The 22,816-nt window shown below is 31.2% G+C and overlaps 1 protein-coding gene across 1 annotated transcript in view; it reads right to left on the minus strand.

Moving 5' to 3' along the window:
* The window catches only part of LOC143232470 (importin subunit alpha-3-like), a 49,508-nt gene extending 27,657 nt beyond the window's left edge, over positions 1–21,851 (minus strand). The window contains exons 1-5 of the mRNA XM_076467973.1: positions 21,442–21,851; positions 11,847–12,058; positions 10,129–10,224; positions 2,371–2,456; positions 1,870–1,956 (exon numbers count right to left, since the gene is read on the minus strand). Of these exons, the coding sequence (XP_076324088.1) occupies positions 1,870–1,956; positions 2,371–2,456; positions 10,129–10,224; positions 11,847–12,058; positions 21,442–21,495 (535 nt within the window). The 5' untranslated portion in view covers positions 21,496–21,851. The remainder of the gene's footprint in view (positions 1–1,869; positions 1,957–2,370; positions 2,457–10,128; positions 10,225–11,846; positions 12,059–21,441) is intronic.
* Positions 21,852–22,816: the final 965 nt, after the last annotated feature.

A 22,816-nucleotide genomic window follows, 5' to 3' on the forward strand; every position in this document is an offset into this window, starting at 1 on the left:
CATTCAAGTTACCATATCCAAGATCATACAGCTTACCTTTACAAATTAACCTGTTTTGCCTGAGTTTTAGTGGTCTAGTATTTTGTAAAATACAGACACATTTCAATTTTAATACATACATACATAAATGTAGACACACACACAATAAATATATAAACAAGTTCTTCCATTTCAGTCATTTTTCTTATTTTTATAAGATAGAACAGTAAATAAGGAATTACAGAAACCAATTATCTCTTTTAATTACAAAATCTGAACTTGCTTGTTGCATGCCACAGGTTTTCTTCTGCCATACTGAGCTTTTGATAAGTTGTTTGCATGTCAGAGAAGTAGGTGTACTTAAGTATGTGTTTTCAGATGATTTAGTAATATCTCAGAAAATCAAAGAAACAGGAGGTTTTTATTTTAGATTCTAGTTTCTCATTACCAGTAACTTGAGTTTCTAATTTGTGAGAAACCATATACTTTGTATTTACACATCAAAAACATCTAATCTGAACCAATGCTGTATTTAACATACTATGTAACACCCAAAAATTGATATTTGGATTTCTTTTCTCATATTTACTTACAAATTAACTAATGGATTATACTAAAATTTGAATTATAAACTACAATTTGACACCAAACTTACTGACATACATTCATAAAATTGTAGTTCAACAAAATTTTGAATATGAGTCAACAAACGTGAGATGATAAGACTTTTGACCCATCCCTATAGTGATATGGTTAATGAAACAAATTTAATTTTTTCTTGGATGAACATTTTCATCCAACCCATCAAACTCTCACAGCAAATTAATTTACTTTTACACTTCAAACAAAACAAATGATCATGTGGTTCATGCAGTGTATAATTTGTTTTTTTCCTATTACGTAAAAATAATCTAATAGCAAATAACTGACAGAATATGACAGAAGGAGTATGGCATATAGGTTTAACTTTTTGGTTTATATTTCAGTGTGCAATTTGTGCCAAATGCAGATCACAGATCCATAGAAAATTTTATATGGGCTCTTCAAAGTGAAGAAGTGCAACATGATACAGATAAATGAAGATTGAGAATTTAATTTTCTTCTGAAACCCAAAGTTACAACTTATACAAAATTAAAATATGAATTACAAACTCTGTATTTAATTATAGTAACATACTTTGAGCACAATAGCTTAGATGGCTTTTCTACATTAGTTTCTGTGCAAAAAAATCCTCATTATAAATGTTCTAGCATACAACTTGCCAAATCCTGGGTGCCTAAAGAAAATGTAACCAACTAGCTCCTGTGAACTTTTAATGATTTATCTTAGTAAAATAATGCACTTTATACATGGAAATATAAATAACACCACAGTAAAAAAAGTAATACAGTATTTGAATATCCAATAAATAAAAAAATACTGTAAAGAAAGTCTAAACTGACATTTATGCAGAAACTTGCAGATTTGCTATGTTTGACCACTTACTGATTAAAAACAAGTTTCAACATGTAAGCTTTTGGTTATTGATACATTGTCAAGAACACTGGAACTGAAACTTAAGGGTTTTACAAATTTTACATCATATAGAAAAACAGAAGTCTGTACAACTGGTTCACTTTCAAAGCAATGCAAACAATTATTTGCACAAAATGGGGAGAAACAAGAATATCCCTCCAACCCCTTTTCCTGTTACTAAATTAATCTACTTCCTCATAAACAAAATCTAAATTAAATGTTATTGTACATCATTTTAATAAAAATCTAAATTAGGTAAAACTACCATATACTTTCTTTAAAACTTAAAAAAAAAGTACTTTTTTTACTAACTGTAAGAAAAACTCATTTTATTTTCCCATATGCAAAGTTTCAACAAAATATACAAAACTTACCTATAATGTTTCCAAGAGCCCAAACAGCTTGCTCACAAACATTCTGGTGAGGAGATCTAAGAAGGTTCAAAAACCAGGGAACAGAACCTTGGAGGGGAAAAAAAAAACTCTTTATAAATTCATACATTAATTTTTGGAGTGAAATAAATAAATCTCTTAAAAAGATTTAGCAAGTACAGTAGTGTCACAGATGTGTTTCAATTCAACATATGTGAAATAAGCTAAATGTTAAAGTTCAAAATAATTTAAATACAGCAAATGAAATTAGAATTTGTTCACTTATATTCAGTTGTAATATAACAGGTGCTTTCTGAAGTAAAAATTATCAGAAGAAAAAAAATATAAATATGCTAAAGTGACTCATTCTGTATACTAAATATAATGTCACCATTACTTAGGAGAATAAACTTTTCTGATTTTAAATAGTTGAGTAAAGTAACACTTCTGTAAAATAAACAAACTATGCATACTACATGCAAATACTCCCCCCCTCATTCTCACCTGCAATGACAACTGCTTGAGTCTGAGCTGAGGTACCTGAAGCAATATTTGTTAAAGCCCATGCTGCTTCAAACTGCAAGGAAGGACTTAAAAAAAAAAAAAAAAAGGTAAAATAAATAAACCAGACGGATGCATTACTGTACAAAAATCTGTTAACAATAAACCCTCAATTAACTTTAGGATATAAAAATCTAAATTTCCTGAATATGCATTACCTTATTCACACTTATCCCCATTTTTTTGTTACAGCAAAAGTATTATGCATCCCTTGACTTCTTCCTTCTCACAGTAACCATATTTAAACAAAATTGCATGAAACTCTTAGAACCTTACTAAATAAAATTAGCTTCAAGATTTAAAAAATAATAATAACACTATGTAACACAAATTTCGTTCATGGATAGTATGTGTTATTTCTTAATTGCTTATGTCGTAAAAGTACATAAAATGGCCATTATTCCCTTCAAACTTTGCATTTGTGACCCGAATAACAAAATTTAAAAATTAACCTATTTTCTATGCAAAACAGGCAAACTTGCACATTTTCATTTACATGAGGTCTGAATAAAACAACATATGAATCAAGATTTACATGTATTTACACATTCAAGTTATACAAAAATGTTTAGGAGTCATTCCATGTCAAATCATCCATGGGGCTGCAGGTGACCATCACAGAATGCCTTGAAAAAATTCACATGTTCTCATCTACCCATATAATGAAAAACTGCCAAAGATTAGATCAATATCTCTAATAGTGTCTGATTCACAGCCCTGTACAATTTAGTTAATGTTTTTTTATTTTTGGCGAATGCATTGTTGGGCAACTTTGGCTGCTTGAAGCTGCAAGAGTAATGGTGGTAGAATGCTGAAATTTGCTACACTGACTGAATTAATCTCACAGAATTAGGTGCACTTATCAGACAAAGAATATGTTGGAAAGGAATCCAGCTTTCATGTGACCTTGCAGGCCATGAGAACAGTTTGTTTCTTGATTTCTTCATAAATGATACCAACACATTGGAGTGTTCATCTGATCTATCTTTTATGTTTCCCACATACCATTCATGTTTGTATATGCATGCCACATATTTCCCTGGCTGATAATTGTCATTGCTATCATTAGACCCTATTTAAGCTTCTGCAGCATCACTTTCTCTGCTACTACCAACAGTTACAACTGTGTACATATCATCATCTGATAACCTTCTCATACACAATTTGTTGGTAGAGTGGGGAATAAAGCTATGATGTGACCAAAAGCCTGCCACAGTTTTGCATTTTTCATGGCGCTCAAGTAGATCAAACTTTACACAATTTTGCAGGACTGATTCTTGGTTGACAAAAAAAGAACTGAATGCCCTGAATGTGGTCCTTTGCCCAATGGTACATATCAGAGACACTTAAAATTTGATAATTTATTATTTTACACAACCTTGAATTTTTTGAAGATAATGTTCAGAGATCTAAGAATATATGGTAAAGGCTGATTAGAATATTTCAATGGGATTCATAAATTATTTCAAAATTGTACGGTTATATTTGCACACAGTAACACACCTGAATTTAAGTTTGTTTTTTTTTTCAAGTAGACAACGTATGGTTGGAGGATACTTTAAGTATGATCTACAAAAGAAATCAAGATGGTGTACAACCTACTTTTGAGTTCTAATATTTAAGAGATGTAAGAATATATGGTAAAAATCTGAAAAGGCTGAATAACAGGTGACATTGTGAAATTGTGGCCTGAAGTAGGGCTATTTTTAGCTAAATCATAAAAAGTTGCATGCAACTAAATTTGTTTACAGGAGATCCAATAGACTTTTAATCACAACAATTGCTGATGTATCAACTGATATGTTATAGGAACTTTGAAAACAAAATTCAGCTTTGTATCATATTAAGTCTTAGAGCTATGGCTTATTAAATAAAGCCATGTTTTTTTACAATTTTGGGTTTTCAGGTGATTTTACAGCCTCACTATGAAAATCCTAAGAGAGATAAACTTGGTGTGAAACCATTTTTGAATTCTGTGAGATTAATTCAGTCAGTGTAGCATATTTCAGCACAATACCACCATTACTCTTGCAGCTTTAAGCAGCTAAAGTTGCCCAAAAATGAATTTGCCAAAATTATAAACAAATTAACTAAATTTTACAGGGCTGTAAATCAGAAACTATTAGAGATATTGATCTAACCTTTGGCAATTTTTCATTATATGGGTAGATGACCACATGTGAATTTTTTCAAGGCATTCTGAGGGGGTCACCTGGAACATTTTCCAAAATATGGATTATTTGACATGATACTTAGAAGCGAGTAGTTTTTCAAGATTTGCGACTGTAATGAAAAGCAGTTTTTCAGTCCTCAAATATAGTCTTCCATCATGTTTTCGTTATATGCTCCTTGTTAGCGCCATTCGAAGTCCAAGATATCTTGGTAGAAGCACTCACTTTGCCCCTCTGAGTATGCTCCCATGTTCTCCTTGAATTTATCAAGAAAAGTGCCAAGGATATAGACTTTCAGGGGCATCCTGCAGCCCATTTTGCTGTAGTTCTTCACCAGAGCCTCAACCAGCTCCACATAATTTTCGGCCTTGTGACTGCTCAAGAAGCCCCAAATCACTGCGACATAGCTGCCAAGTTTCTTTCCTTCCTACTGAGCTTCTTGGGGGAATTCTGTGCACTCCAGGATCTTCTTTATTTGTGGTCCAACAAAACAGCAGCTTTGACCTTTGCATCAGACAGCTTAGGGAAGAAGTCTCGAAGACTGCAGGCTCGTTATCAAGAGCTGTGACAAATTGTTTCATAAGACCCAATTTTAATATGCAATGGTGGGAACAACACCTTCTGGAGGTCCACTAGTGGCTCACACTTTACACTGTGCCTTCCCACAGAGAACTCGGTCCATTGTGGCCAGTGCTTCCTGTTGTAATGAGCTGCAGTGTCCCTGCTGTCCCAAAGGCAAAGATAACAGGTAAACTTGGTAAAGCCTCCTTGGAAATTCATCAGTAATGCTGCCATTCTGAAGTCTCCAATAACTTCCCAGCCATACTGATCATACTTCAAGGCTTCTAGCAAGGTCTTGATGCTGTTTTATTCCTCTTTGAGATTTACCAAATGAGCCAGAGGAAGAGATGGATAGTTATTTCCATTATGGAGAAGCACAGCTTTGAGACTTCTGGATGACCTATCAATGAAGAGACACCACTCGTTCGGGTTACAGGCAATTCCAATTACCTCGCACAGACCGGACATATTGTGGCAGAAGCAGAGCCCATATTGACGAGTGAAATTCTACAACATTTTAAAAAATTCTTGTAAGTTCAAGAAAATTCTCTATCAGCTACTCAGTACTGAATCTACCTGGAATGTTCTGGAAAATGGGTAAATTTGAAAATTTCATTACCCAGGTCACAAAAGCAAAGTTTGAAGAGAAAAAGTAAAAATTTTGTTACATAGTGTTATCTGTCTTGGCTGCACTGTTGTTTTTTACATAGTTACAAATTTCCAATATTTTGCAGCACTGAAAAAAACATTAAAAAATATTTCCCATCATCCCAAAATTAAACATTTTTAAACATTGATCAGAATTTTTTTTTTTTTATATATATCCATTCAATTTTAACTTGAATTATATTCATTAACATATTTCTTTTAACATGTTGTTTTGCTGACTGCAATAGTCACCACTAACAGCTATAAACTGAAAAACGTACAAACCATGTAAATATTGTGCAAACATTTAGGACTCGACATTTTAGGCTAATTAACAATATTATTTGTCAAGAGTAATGTATTTATATACAGTTTCTTTTCTAAACATTCATAAGTTCTTTCATTAACATAAATTAATTATGATAAACTCAACAAAAATACAAATAAATAATGATTTAAGTCAAACTTTTGTCAAATATATTCTCTTATACTTAATTTAATTAGAAAATAATTTCTGCAGTTTTCAAATAAAAATATAATATGAAAATATCTCCAGGAATGAAAAGGATGTATAACAACATTATAAAAGAAAGATCCAAGGATATTGGGTGGTTTCTTCACAAGTCTTTTAAACTTTCCACCAGGTTCTATAGTCATCTGCAGAAACATTTATACTTTCTCATGAAATCATAAAATTGGCCTAAATAGTTTACTATCTGCTCTAACTAAAGATAATTAAACTTATCCTGTTGCTATTTTAAAATATTCCATTAGTAATTGTTCATACATGTTTTAAGATCATAAAAGGAACACAAACGGAATGAAAACCGAAGAAAAAAGAAAAATATCTCTAGGAACAAAACCTCAGTTACTTAACAGATATACACCTAAACTTTGTGATGAGCATAACCTTTTACTAAATCTATATATACATCACTTACAAGAAAGACTCCTCAGATGTGTGCAGAAATGAAAGTTTCTTTTGCAAATCAATCATACTAAATAAAATTTTATGAATTGACAATTATTAATTATACAATATTTGACATAGTTAGAGATTTTTAAAGACAAAAATAATTATTATTTTTCTTAAATTCTGAAATTTGATATGTAACTGTATACTCAACATTTAAAAGATGATTTCCAAACTGAATACAGTTAAAATTTAATTCTATTGTATCAGGTCATCCCAAAAATTTAATACAGAAAGTGCATCATCATTTCTGTCTTTGTAAAAGGCTTTAATAACTAAAATATGTATTTGGACATGTATAAAAATGTCCACACAAATAAAAGAAACTAACCAAACTCCACTTTTTCAGATCATTAATCAAATAAACCCTTATGAAGATGGATGTGTCTGAGGAGTACATTATGCATATAATATTTTGAGTTTAAAAAAAGACAACAGTGCAGCACAAACTACACAAAACATTCCAAGCGTTTATGGTGTGGAGTCTCTCATTGAAAGAAAATGTTGAAGGTGGTTTCAAAAGTTCAGTTCAGGTGACTACAGTTTAAGTGATGCGCCATGGTCAGGTCGCCTGTTGAGTTTAATGATGACTTGCTGCTGCCTGCACTTGATGAAGGTTGTGCTGTAACAGTTGAAGAACTAGCACAGAAGCTTAATTCAACCAATTCAACAGTCCACCATCATCTGCAACAGCTTGGAAAGGTGACAAACCTTGGAAAATGTGTCCCCCATGATTTAACAGAAGCCAACCCTAGAACAAGAGTGGACATTTGCACTTCTCTGCCAACTCACCTTTTTTTGGACAGGTTAGTGACAAGAGATGAAAAATGGATAAGAGCTTGGAACACATGAAGATGTCAAAACTATCCTCTCCACATTATTTTCCTCCAAACCCCCAGAATTTTATAGAAGTGGCAATATTCAGAAGCTTGTGAATCATTGGCAGGAAGTAATTAATAATAATGGAACATACATTATTGATTAAATAACATTAAACATTTTTGAAATCCTTTCTTTCTCTTTTTCTGAACCTAAAGATCAGACATTACTTAAGGGATGACCTGATATATTAGAAACTAAATCTTTTTATGTCAATAATTTTTCTGTGTAACTTATGCCAGTTACTGTAATTTATAAATATTTGAAAAATAGAGAACTAGCTCAGGTTTACTGACCATTATAGAAAAAAAAAAGCCTTTTACCAATAATCAGTTCAACAATCACAATGGAACCAATTATTCCATGATCAGACAATGGTAGAATTTGTCAAATTTCTAATCACAGAAAACCAAGTGCTAATAAATTAAAATTAACACTCAAATCCCTTTTTAGCTTGCTTACAGCCACAACTCTGTACTTTTTCCTTTAGCTTTCAACACAAAACTATTCACTGTAGAATAAAATACCAGTTAAAACAAATGTCAATTTCTCATTTATTTACATATGTTCATATCATGAAAAAAAAGGTTATAAAAAAGTGCTGTGCACATCACAAAGCAAACTTATTTCTTTACAGACTGTATGTTAGTTAACAGTCAATAGCAGTACCCAATGTGCAGAGCTTAAACATGCTATCACACTGTGTGCCTGCTAGAAATCTATGCAGACTTTCCTTGTGAAATTCTCAGGATAATATGCCTTGTGTCTCATTGTTAGAATATTAAGTTATTCTTTGACTCTGTCAAAGAGCACAAGACAACAATGCAATTGCAGATTTAGAATGTTCCATTACTTTCCAACAGATGGGTTTTGTCAACTGTTTGAGTTGCCTTTGTCACTGACAAAAGTCTCACTAAGTTGAAGATGATTACCAAACAAGTAACCTATTTGGACAGTTATGGAACATTTCATTTCATCATTCAACAGTCACATTATTTATGAATAGGCTAGCCATGGCTTAACAAATGTGACTGCTGACTGGTTGGATTGCTTCTGAATAAAAAAAACTAGATATTTTGGGATTTTTGAGATTTTAAGTGATTGGAAAAGAAGAATCATGAAGTTGTGCAACTGTCATAAATAACTGCTTGTTGCACTTGTAACAAGGAGTGTATACATCCTTATTAACAGTAAAAGCTAACACTTCTTGATTTTAAACAACTGTGATGAGATTTGAAACACGCTAAGAAAGTATGCGTGTTGAGCGAGGTGATAAATTTTGAATAATTCAACCAGCATGATGCAAGTCTTCTTTATCATAATGCCCTTGAAGTTGTCATTTCCTTGTTTAAGGTTGAAAAGTTGATCATTATGTACAGAATAAAATACACATTTAGAATAATTTTTGTTTTATTAAAGTCAATTTTAAAACAGTCTTTTAGTTACTGATTTCAAGATCTCCCTTTTCACAAATACAACATTCAAACATCATTTTATTTAACCTTTGGTTGGAATACTTAAGTTTGTTTTAGAAAGTGGTTTAGTTCAAAATGCATAGAATGATATCAAAAGCCTTTGAACATACAGCTGAAATGAATGATACACTTAAGCAATGAACCTTAACAAACTGTTTGTCTTTCACAACAATTACATTACATTGTATATCAACTATGTAACAAAAACAAGGTCATCTGTGACGATAAAAAAAAAAAAAACTTGTAGAGAAAAATGTGTGTAAAAATAGCTGGTATGGGTGGAGAAAATTTTTTTTTTACATAGAGGAGCAAACATTTCAACCTGATGATGACTCAAGAAGGCTGGAATGTTGTTCACTCCTCTACATAAATAAAAAATTCTCAACCCATACCAGCTGTTTTTACATATATAAAAACAAGGTCAGTTGTCATTTTTATTTTTCATTCATTGAAATAAAAATGGAAAAGCAATTGAGATTTTTTTTATAGCACATTTATTGGCGACTTCAACTTTTCCAAAATTAATGAAGATTTAAAGTATACTCTCTGTAGTCATTACAGTTTTTAAGGTTAAACTATCAACAATACTTTACAATGACTTCATCAACTCTACTGTACTTCATCTGAATAAAGCATATTGGGTGCTATAATAACCAACAACTGGCAATTTCCAATTGCAGCATTATTGATAAAACAGTAGAAAAATGAAAATAAGTTTTGTACATTTTGCTATTCTTGATAACATAATAAATTCTAAGTTCTGTATACTACACAGCTGAACAAGTAAAAGTGACTTGCAAATAAGTAAGTAAATGTATTATCTATTTATATGTCATAATAAACATTATCAATAAAACTTAAGTTTTAGAAGAATAAGTAACAGAAAACTTTAAAACAGACAACAGTTTTTGCTATTTTGAAATGAAATATAGAACTTACTACTGCCCACTGCCATGCGATATGTAAAGAACTGTACACAGCATAATATACTTACTTGTCTTCTTGTTGCAAACAATGTATGAAGATTGGTAGTATTCCAGAGTTTATTAAATCATCTATTGGAGGATTTCTATCACTTGACAAGAGTTTTCTATTGGAGAAACGTATGAATATTTTACTTGGGGCAAAATCATAGCACATATTCTATGTTAAATTATGTACTTGCCACTAAGCCATTGTGACTGATATCCCAAACTGGTGAGTAGAAAATACTACTATTCACCAGTGGTGATGAAAGTAAATAAAAGAATATCACTAGATAGTTTGTCTTCTTTACCTTCAATTGGTTATCTCATTATAATCTGCATTAATACCTTAATTTACAGAAAGAAATGGTCTGATTAGTTTATTTAACATACTGGAAGCACTCCACTAAATGAGACATTAAATATCCTAATTATTATGTCTTGATTGCTATTTTATTTGTATTATCAACTTGCACAATTAACCCTTAAACAGCAGGAATGTTGTAGGTAGCAGCCACTTAAGGGTTAAATAGCCTCTTTATAGTACCAGCTCCAATGGGTTATAACTGACATATTTATTATACTGTGAATAATATAATTGAATAACTTGTGCTGCATCTTACTGGCCTAAAATATGGTACAGAAACAGTTACTTGGGAAATTATAATGATTTCTATAAACATTACAGATATTCCAAATTGCAAGAAGGTCAAAACACTTTATAAAAATTAACATTTTCAGACCACAACATCACACAATTCATTATATAGCCATTTAGATCACATTATAATTAGTGTCACATAGCTGCTGCCTACATTTTTATAAAAAGAAAATGAATGTAGGCAGCAGCTATAGTTACAGCAGTCAATGTCATTTAAATTACTATATATTTGTGATATTACTGCAATATACTAGCAACAATACATTTAGACTTTGCATTTTCAAGTCATCAGTCTCTCCCAATACTCTCAATTATATTGTTACTTAAATTATGCCATTACTAAGTAATTATTGATGGATGGATTAGAATAGATTAGGCTTACTGACCTAAACATGTACAGATCACAAGAGAATTTTACATTCTAAAATTTATTCTGAATATCGTGTTTTAAATATGACACTGGGCTAATACCTAGATCAGTGTCATATTTAAAACATAATAAGCAGATATTGAACTTGTTAGAGAGAGGAATACTATTGGAAATGATGCCACCAAAATTGATGCCATTTCTAATAGTATTCCTCTCTCTAACAAGTTCAATAACTGCTTATGTGTAGCATTCATGACATAAATGTAGTCACTAAAGCCACATTAAAACTAATATACATATAGTCAGTAAGATGAAAAGCTAAATGTAACATTAATATTTTGTGGTTAATCTAAGTTAAGACGAATCAGCCATTAGGCTAATGCCTTTTTAAATCTAGAACAAAAACACAGAAAATCAACCATCTATATACTGAACTGCACAGGCACTTTTAGGTTTTAGATAAGCATTATCTTTTTTGGCCAATAATCAAAATATCATGACATGCAATTTTTGAAAATTTGACAAAAATTACAGTCTAGGTTAAATTTTACACTAATTCAACACTAAGATACATGCAAATAAACCTTAATAATTAAAACTGATAGTTAAAATAGTAAAGAAATTGATTCTAAGTAACATACTTGTAAGAGGGGTTAGATTATTATGCTATTGCTTGTCAAAAGAGAAAAAGTCAATCAAAACAGGCTAAACATTACCTAGCAGTTTGGACAGCAGTCAACTGAACTCCAGGTTCTGTGCTACTTGCATTCTGTACAATCATTTGAAGATTTGAATTATTCACATTCCATTCTGTCTCATCTTCATCTGTTGAATCTGTTACTGGAACATTTCTTCTTTTCAGTAGCGATTCATCTCTCTTACTTTTTCGTAACTCCACAGTTACTTCATTTCTTCTTCTTCTCATTTCCTAAACAATGAATAATTATTATCAGGTAAAAATGAAGAATTTAAAATATATTAAACTCATAAAAAATAAAATGGAATATGGGAGGGTGGGAGTTCACACAGGGTTCCTTTAACACACTACAGCCACCAATGGGTCTTGGTTAAATGAGAAAACAAACATTCACATCAACATTTTGTATTCCTCTGTCTACTAGTACCAATGAGTTGAAAATAAACCATTTTTCATTACACACTGTTAACAAATATCCATGTAACATACAACATACATACATACAAACGTGTGTGTGTGTGTGTGTGTGTGTGTGTGTGTGTATATATATCACTGAACCTCATTAATGGCTGTGAGAACATTTTTTATTTTATACCAGTGTAATAGACAAGTAATTAGCAAATCAGTTCAAAAATACATTTATTGACCCATATTGTTATCTACAACTACTGCAAAAATCTTACTCTTTATCTATCTAAAAATTATTCGATTACTACTTAAAAATTCCTACATGACAATGATTACTGACCTCATCAGTGTTTTGCATTTTATTTCTTGGTGCTTCACTCTAGAGCCAAAAAGTAATTATTCTGAACCAATGAATAAAAAGCACAGTAACATATTTTTAAGCAAGTTATCTTTAACTCAATGTGTTTATTTAAAAAAAAAATCCTACTCCTACAAATATTTTTTTTATTATATTCAACCACTATGCATATAACCAAAACTACACATATACTCAGTAGCCTGGAAAAACCAAATTTGTTAAATATAAATATCTTTACATGTAATGTATCCATTTAAAAATACCTGTAAATATAGAATGTGTGAATGTCCTTGCTTAATTGTATGTACTTCTCGTTAAGATTTAATTTAGAATTACACTTGCATTCTAACACTTAATACAATAACACTATAAAAATAACTATGGGTGTCAAAATTATAAGAACAACCAGTTATGGTTTAAATTGAAACTCTCCAGTTTTTACTTTATACTTAGTTTTATATATGCTGCCCTCATGTTATGCATCAAACTTCTAATGTACTTAAAGATCACTTGTTGAATTACTGAAAAAAAATAATAGTTTAAGACCTCCAGTTTCTCAGTACTACATTAAAAAATTATGCCAAAAAAAGATACAGTTGAACCCTCCCACAAGTTCTAGTGAAAATTCATGTTCTTGTTTTGACAAAAGTACTTTTTTTTAAACTGTTTTGTGATAAAGAAATGATTATTACACATACTGAAATTATTTTTCTAATTGTTTGAATCTTGAATATCCAAGCCAAGTTTTTGTTTGCAGTGCCATTCAACAGATGGTGCAGGAGTTTTGGTTACATACACATACTTACATGCAGGTTACACCCATTATAGTAAGATGAGTGACTAATTAAAACTCAACACAAAGGAAAATATAGTTTAATTCTGTGATTTGTATCAGTCCCACAACATGACACTGACTGTTTATAAACTGTAGAGATAACATCTCAAATGAATTAATACATTATGAATCAGTTCAAGCAAGATGAATAACTACAAGTTTTTTTTTAATTTTCTGTTATTACTATTTTAATGGTTAATTTATAACTTGTTTTTACATTTGTTTTATTTTGAGTAGTATGTGTATTTGATACAGTATTGAAACAAATCAGGGTAAGCATGAAGTTTACTTATTAAAAAAGAAACCTTACTGTAAAATCATGGTACACCACATTCATATAGTCTATTAACTTTTGCTTTCACATGTGGTGCAGCTTATAATGGCCAACTTTTTTCAGAGCAAAAGTTGAGATGAACTCAAAAGTAAACAGATGAATTATCAAAAACATTATAATATAAACACTTCCATGGTTGAAAGGGGCAGCATATTATATTTTAAAAAAATTCTGATGCAAAACATACATATCCTTAGGTCAGAAACATAGAATTTCTGAAGTGAAGATATATGCATTGTACTTAATACTATACAAAAATAAAGGAATACAAAACAACTTATGGCAACAAGGTCATCAAAAAATAAAAAAAGGACACAAGTATTACCCAGATCTAGGAGACTTAATTAATTAGTTAAAATTTGAATTTCTGTACATTACAAAAATTGATATGAACTTTGATTATATCAAATGTTATGAAAATAAGTGAAACAAATATTTCTGATAACCATTTACAATTATTCCAGCAAATAAACTGAAACTATAATTAAGCCTATGATCATTAAATTTTTCATTTGATTACATAATGTGCCTAAGAACATGTAGTAATAACATAAAACCAAAATGTCCTACAGCTACCACAACTTTTCTGGCTTACTAACTATACAATAAGAGCTATTTAAAATAAAGCTAAGTTTTTCAATTTGTTTCCTGTGAGAATAAACTTTTGAACTCGCAACAAAATTTACAGTTCTCTGTGCAGAAAACAATGCGATATAATACATCATTTGATAGATTAAAATTTTAGCTTTCTATGGTTAAAAATAATGTAATTTTCAGAAAAAATCTACTGGAAATTTACAAAAAAGAAGTGACAGGCAGACAAGTGGGTCTGAATTTCTAATTTATGACTGTGTAAACAAAAATTATTGAAGGCTATAAGAACCATACTTTGCCTATGTAATAACTATGTACTTTTTGAGTGTTAAGTAAATAAATTAGAGAAAAGGACAGACCTAGAGAGCAATTGTCAACTCTCAAAACAGGAAACGTTGAACATTTGGTTTTTTAATATTTCCTTGCACAATTAAGAACTAAAAACATTATTAAATGTTTGATTTATTAGCTATATTTTGAACACAAGTCAGAGTATTCATAACATGCATACTCTGAGCCACCTGTAGTGAGAAGGGTACTATATTTAGTTTTATTATTAATGTGTAATTAGTGTACTTTTACTGCAGTTTATTTTAAATTGGGAGTTTAATCATAAAATTAAGGATAAAGTAAACCTCCTAAACTGGACAAACCATGCAATATAACGAGTTTACGACCAAAAATAGTGTTAACAGCCAGGGTACCCAAGAGATAAAACAATTCATCCTTATCTTTATAAATAGTATATTAATGTAGATATACCATTAGGAGTTTTAAATTCTCTTTTTTGTTTAATTAGATACCTTTCTACCATTAAAATTTAATATTAATTTCATTATTAATCTTGATTTCAATAATCTATTGTCTGGTAACTGTAAGACAAGACAATTTTGCAATGCTTCTACTTGCAAAAGCCACTTGCAAATTTTGCAAAAAAATATTTTATACACAAAACGTCTGGCAAATTTTTAAAACAATACCCACTTGAAAAATTGCTAATGTTGACACAACCTTGGTCTTGGCACAATTTGTTTTAAAAATATATATTAATACTCCAATTACATTGGGCAAATCACATAATAAAAATATTTTAAATTTAAAACATCATGATTGCAACTAGAAATAATTAAATAGCTAGTTAACCAACTCATTTATGTGTCTTGTTTCAATGGAATAAAAATAATATTAAAAAAATAAAGCTTTGTTATATTTTGCTTTTACTTAAATTGCATTAAGTTCATTTGATGTCTTCTCATTAAAAAAAATCTGTAACATTTAAATAAATTTAATTAACACACATACTTTCAGAACTGAAAAGAACATCTGAAGAAAATATAAAACATTCCCATTCTGTGGTTTGTTCTTCAACCTTCACTGGTTGCCATAGGTTAATGTTACAACAGAACAATCTAGAAACATTCTCAAGAAACCATAAACTAATGGTCAGACCACTATTTACTGTAACATTAAAAGAATAATTCTGGTTTTGTTTTTCAGATGTTTTCAAAACTTTGCTTTATAAGGAAATGATAAAATCCCTTGACCTGAAATAAAGAGTTGCACCTAAGGCACATTCAAAACTAAGCACAAAAAAAAAAGTTTGAAAATCAAGAAATGGATAATAGTCTATATGTAATAGTTGTTTAGCACACTTAATGCTGATCTTTGAGACAGACAAAAAAAAGACAATTCATTATTTACATCCAAGACTTCTCAGTGCTGTGTAGAAAGTAACATTTTCCTTAAATGAAAATGTATTTCCAATAGATACCTTTCTGCACACAGTAACTATTTCTAGGGCAGTGACAACCATTGTAAATGGGTCTGATTTACTAGTATTTAGTAATAAAGAAATATGGTTGAAAACTAAAAATTATGCTTTGCTTAAGTAATCATTATCTATATTATAATGAATAATTCACAGTAAATTCTGTACATTTCAAAATGGAGTAGTGAATAAATTACAGAAGACCTAGACAACAAATGTCACAATTCTCAAATGTGGAAAAATGAAAAGTGGAAAACAAAATTAGCCCATGTGTTGCAGGGATGGTGAAAAAGAAAAAAATCAAGCATTTTCACACAACATGTCAGTTAGAAATGATGTGTAGCATAGCAATGGAAATAAAACGAGATCATAAGATTGGGTGTATGTTTTGTTGTATAATTGACTTACCAAGCACATAAAAATGAAAACTAAGTCTCTTCCTGTGAGAAAACTTTGTCCCATTTGGTTGATCACACCATCAGGAAATTGGCATGTTATATAACAGAGATGACCTGAGCTACACTAACATAGACGTCCCTACCATACTTCCTACTGCACTGTGCTGCACATATTCTCTGAAAGTACTGCACAACAAGCAAAGAACTCTCGAGGTTAACGACCCCAGTGCCTAGAAACTGGGAATACACCACAGATACCAGAAACTAATTGATCTAACCACCACAAAGGTCTTTTACTGTAGAAAAAGCAATGAGTTTGTACAAAACTACTTTGAAAAGCTTTCATATGTGAGCCACAGAAACAAGCAGACATCTCCTTTGGCAAAGATAAAATAGTCAGACAATGACAATAATGGAAGACAAAAGTTCTGGGCATAGTCCAAATTCCAGCATGGAGGATCTTGTCCAAGAATCATCAAAAGAGCAAGATCAAAGTAAATCATGTGACAGATTTGATATGATGAGATATGAAACAGCCTGTAAGCATCTCTATCTGGTAAGTGTTGAGGAAGATAGGCCCCTGTAAGAAGAGGGGTTATATGGCAAGAATAAATTATTGTGGGAACCTTTAAAAAAATGAGATATACATGCATGCCAAATAACATCTACCTGCTTTAAATGGATGCAAATGGCAATCAGAGTAAGTATGATCACAGAAGGCTGAGATCAAGGGAAGAAAAGGTATGATCTCCTTTCTGAGCTACCCAAGTCATGGGAAGAAAGAAGTGGCCATAGAATAAAATCAAGGAAAATTTGTAAAACATAATAAGGAATTATCCAATGCATGAAAATCAGGTCTGTGGTTATCAATAAAAAGAAGAAGAAAGTAGGTTTTAAAAGAGATGGTAGAAGAAGTTAATGGCTAAGGAATTAAATAAGGCCTTGGTGGAAGTGTACAGAACTGAAGCATTTGTGGCATTTTACACTATTCTCAAATACTTCAAGAACTGAGAAATATTTTATAAATTCAATATATGATATACATGCATGCAATATATATATATATAAAATCTGTCTTACTTAATGAATGCATGCCAGAAGTAACAAATGCTTTATTTGTGTACTCCACTCAAGGAACTGGACAAGGAAGGCAATGCATTTTAAAGAACTGCAACAAAGTGAAAAGAACAGGAAAGTAAATTATATAACCCTATCAAAAAAGGCCAAAAGTAGTCAACAAAGCCTCCTAATAGTCTGTGATAGTAAAATCCAACAAAACTTGGTTAAACAACCATCCAAAGAAAGCTGAAAGACACGCAATTGTAGGAGAGCCTGGTGGTAGAAAGTAGTGGTTGGACCACTGACAAACAGCACCACTTTCATTAGAGACAAAACGAATGAGATAGTATAATAGTAATGTAATTAGGGAAACTTTATCAGCAAGAGACTGCACAAATTCCCCATAGAAACACAAAAGGATGACATTCGAGTGGAAGAGAGATTATGATATTGAAGAAAAAAGTGAACAATATACAAACACAGGATAAAATACTCCACATGACAGTCAAATGGGAGAAGAGTAAGCTCAACTGAGTCAAGGACTGGAGTGAGGAACAACACAAGATAATTTACCAACCAACCAACTAACCTAGATGAGTCACATCTTGGAAGAAAAGTGATATGGCTGAGAAGTAGGTCTCCTAAAAAGAGATAAGGAAACAAAATCCAAAGCTGTGGATGTGGTAAGCAAACATTCTCACAATTCTGTTGAAAACAATGAGCTGAAGCAATGCTGAAGGGAAGAGCTGAAAAGCTGGTACCATAAGAATACAGAGAAAGGCATCAAAACAACGACTTTGATCATTCATAGTTAGGGATAGAAAAACTAACAAAGAGGAAGAAATACCTCCTTCTTGACCATCAAACAGAGATTAAGAGAAAAAAGATTAACAATGGGAGGAAAAGAAAAAGTGGTGTTGGACAATTTGGGCCCAGGTATCCAAGGCATTAAAAACACTCCCAATGATTTCAGGGAAAAGAAAAGAAGCCAGATGAAGGTCATAGAGGTAAGAATGGAGAACACAAATGGTAAAGAGGAAACATCATATCTCAGAAGGTCCCAACAACCAAGCAAGCAGGGACAAAACAGATAAAAGCACTGAAATGAACCAACCACAGATTTCTAGAAAAACAATCAAGATCATGGGGTAGGGCTTCAGACAGATGGGCAGATTGAGTACTAAAAAGTATTACTGGAGAGAGGAAGTTAGTTACCTAACAAGGACTTCACAGATTTGGAGTCCAAGAATGGAAAAGGAGAATGCCCATAAGCCATGAGGAAGAAATCCTGGAGTCAAGGAAAAAAGGGTAATTTAAAGTGAGAATAGATCTGATCCAGAAACATGTCAGCACTATCTCACATGTCTGAAAAAAAAAAAAAGCAACAAATCCTTTGCCTGAGAGTCCTGTAGTAAGGAACAGGAAGAATCAAAAGACACAGAAAAAAAGAAAATAAATACATATGCAAGTAAACAAATCCACACAGACATGTGGAAGAGAAACATCATCCTCAATAGATAAAATGGCAAGAAAACCCTATTATTTAAGAAAATTAATCTTAATACATTTTTATTTGTGAATTACAATAAATATACTATAAGATAAGAAAATAATAATTAAAAATATTTTTATCATTGCTAAATTTTAAGTTTATTTTTAATTTAATTTTGAAATATGCAATTTGTACTCAAGTACATACAAGAATGGTATTCTACTAGTAAAGTTAATAAATTATTAGCAGTACATGTCCTACAATGATCCATTGCAAAGAAAAGTTCCTTCAGTGTTTCAATAAACAGTCAAATTCAACAAAAACACACCCTAATTCTGACATAAAATTTGAAAAGAACCTGTACAAATACTGATATACTAGACATGTGAAGAAAATTTACAAAATTTACATGATGAGTGAGAATGAAATACAAAATTGAACATAAATTGGAAACAGAATACAATTTATTTTTTATGACAAACAAGCCAACAGCATTTGAAAAGCTCATCTCCAAATAAAACTGGAGTTAGCATAACCTGGTAGACAGAGTAGTTTGAAATACTGAAAATAAAAAAAAACACAATGATAAGGAAAGTTAATTAATTCTGTACATTTGCCTACTGTCTATACTTATACTCATGACTATTTAAGATGTACCTTTGTTGTTCCAAACCTACAAATATGATGAAAGAGTTGTTGCATATTCAACTGTACCAATAACAAGTCAAAAAACCTGAACTTTCCTTCTGTTTGATACCCAGTCAAGCTACTGAAAAGGAGAGAAGTCAAGGCCAGCTTGGTCCACAAACAAAAGAAAGAGAAAAATATATATAGAGACAAAATACTCCAACAAAAAGGCCTTAAACTCAGTCAGGTACATCCAAGTACCAAGATTCAAACAAATGAAAGGAAAGAATAATGTTGTGACTGAAAGGTACCAACTGCAGAATGCAGGAAGAAAGAAAAGCTGTGAAAAGCTAAAGTCTGACCATAACTGTGTTCAGCTTATTTTATATCATGGAAATGCCTTGTGATTTGTTTAAACACAAGGTAATTGCACATATCCAGGTGTTACATACTGGACCATTCTGTTGGTTCATTGATTCACAAGTTGGTAAAGTGCTGGTAGGAACAATAATCAAAGACCATTACTCAATACCTCACTAACACCTCTATCAACAACTTTTCCATATATTGATAACACATTGCAATTAATAATTTGACTATTAAACAATAATATGTGAATGATATTTTAAGAATTTCCACAGCAGTTTCAACAGTAACATGTGTATACTAGATATATATAAATTGCATACACATAGTTACACTCATTCCATTCTTGTTTACCCCTATGACAAGATGACAATCTCATTACCAGGTAAAATCATGACTGTGATATAATGACAACCTCAATAACAGAAATGAGCATAATATATTACCAGTATAGCAATTCAATACACTGATACAGTTCATAGTATAGAGCAACCAAGTACCAAAGCCTAATTTTTTTGCACGATAAGCATTGATACATACTGTTGAGCCCCTGTGGGGAAAGAACACAGTAACTTAAGAATTAACATGCATATTCTTCTTGTATATGTTATTGTTTATTAGATCCATTCATGTATTTAATAAAGTAGAAGTGGTTGGGAAATATCTGTATAACTCCTAACATATACAAATTTCACTCATTTTCAGCAGTATTATTCAGTATGCTCAGGTATAAAATAATAATAATAATAAAAAGAAACTACTGTAGCATTTCAAAAGCATTGCATTCAAATTCTTTTTAACGTTTCTTGATAAAATGATGCACTAATTTTGACTAAAAATAAATCAAATACCGAAAAATCGCCATTATATTTCAGTAATAAAATTATATAAACGATGAATTCTTTAATAAAAATCTCCATAATCATATTCACCGACAGTTGACAAACAAAACGTACTACCCTTTGACTGTCGGTTTACCTTCATCAACTAATAACGAATCACCCAGAATTGTTCAATGTATCTCAATGTTCACTGGTTACGATACTAGACGAGACGATGACTAACGCCGTTCCCCCCAAAATGTCTTCTTTGAAAGTTGAAATTTGAACCTCCATTTAAAAGTTCATTGGCAATATTACTTTTCTTAGCATATTTAGGCAACCACTCTATGCCGATATGCAATTAAGTCTTGTAATTACATTATATAATACGTAAAATTCCTATATGGCTCTATTTTGTAATTTTATCTTAATTTAGCCTAGTTAGGCCTCTTAATACAATGTTACAGTACGTCGCTACAATGAAACAAAGAATATATTATGTCTACATTTTTATATACACAAATGTTAAATTGATATTTACACCATATACTTACATCTTGATCTTTTCCTTTATTTTTGAAGTGTTGCAACCTTGATTTGTCAGACATTTCTGCAGTAAATGAACCTAAGATAAATAAACGTTCTATCTACATCTAATCTTCAAATATGCGTGACCCGGTTGAATGTCGGTTAGGCTAATGCTCTACATTCGACATCGAAACAACTAATTTACAGACAGCAAAATCAAACAGTGTTTTTAACTAACTGTAAAATCTCAGCAGTACAGTTTAATTCTATACTTTGTTTTAATAATCGGATCAGTTATGTTCGGATAAACGAATTCAAACTTCATTAAATATAATATCCTGTGGTTCTTAATATCCAATAATTCTAATTGAAATAAAAGATGTTCAGGGTTTCAACCTCTACATTATTTTTAGGGGGTAAAATGCGTCGTGATCTTAAGCCACAACACAAATGAATTTTGTTTTCAAGAAAAATTACGAAAATATTTAACTTGTAACTGGATTTATTTATTATTTTACTGCAATGAAGTCCTTTTGCCTTGAATGTATACTTAATAAAAGTTTAAAATGCTAAAGTTGCATTTGAACTGTATTAAAATTGTATAGAAAAAATAAAGTATATTACCTAAATTGGTTAAAAATCTCTTCAATACATCATACTTGAAAATATCAAGATCTCTGTTTTCATGACTCATCTTATAAAATTGTTTTTGGCAAGAAACATTTTGTCACTGCCATGTTATGCAGATATTCTATGTGTTGATACAAAAATTTTCATTTATTCAAGGTGAATGTGCGTTTTTCCCCATAACTTAATGGTCGATAATGTTGTTTCTTTTTCTTTCGCTCTAGCTGTTTACGTTCTGTTCCCTAGTAGTTCAGAGGTAAGTCTTAAGGTTTATAATGCTAAAAGCTGAATTTCGAAATCCATGGTGAGCACATCACACAGAGCTCATTGTGTAGTTTTGTGTTTAACTAACAAATAAAAACTTACTGTTTGGGGCCATTCAATCAAGAAAGCATCTTTGTTTTCCTGTAGGAAAGATGTCTATAACGGTAACTATAGTATTTACAAGTAAACAACAACCATTTTTACTGGTCAGGTAAGCGAATTTTAGAGTATAGGGCCTCCCTATATTTTGATATAAAAGATCAACAGATACAAGCCCTCCGAGAAATGATGACACTATGGTTTCAAACACATAACGTGGTGTTTTCTTAATCTAAAACAGGATTTTATAGATTGAACAACTCTTGGGTTTTAATTGTCCACTAAAGGTGACTGTCCACTGTACTAAGTACACACACACTGTTGTTTATGCTAAATAACGATTGTTTTTCATTGTGTATTTTACATGTGTGTTCAATCTTCTTTCTATTATGGTATATTCAGGTCAAACTG

Source organism: Tachypleus tridentatus, chromosome 11 (genome assembly GCF_004210375.1).
Source record: "Tachypleus tridentatus isolate NWPU-2018 chromosome 11, ASM421037v1, whole genome shotgun sequence".
Classification (NCBI taxonomy): domain Eukaryota; kingdom Metazoa; phylum Arthropoda; class Merostomata; order Xiphosura; family Limulidae; genus Tachypleus; species Tachypleus tridentatus.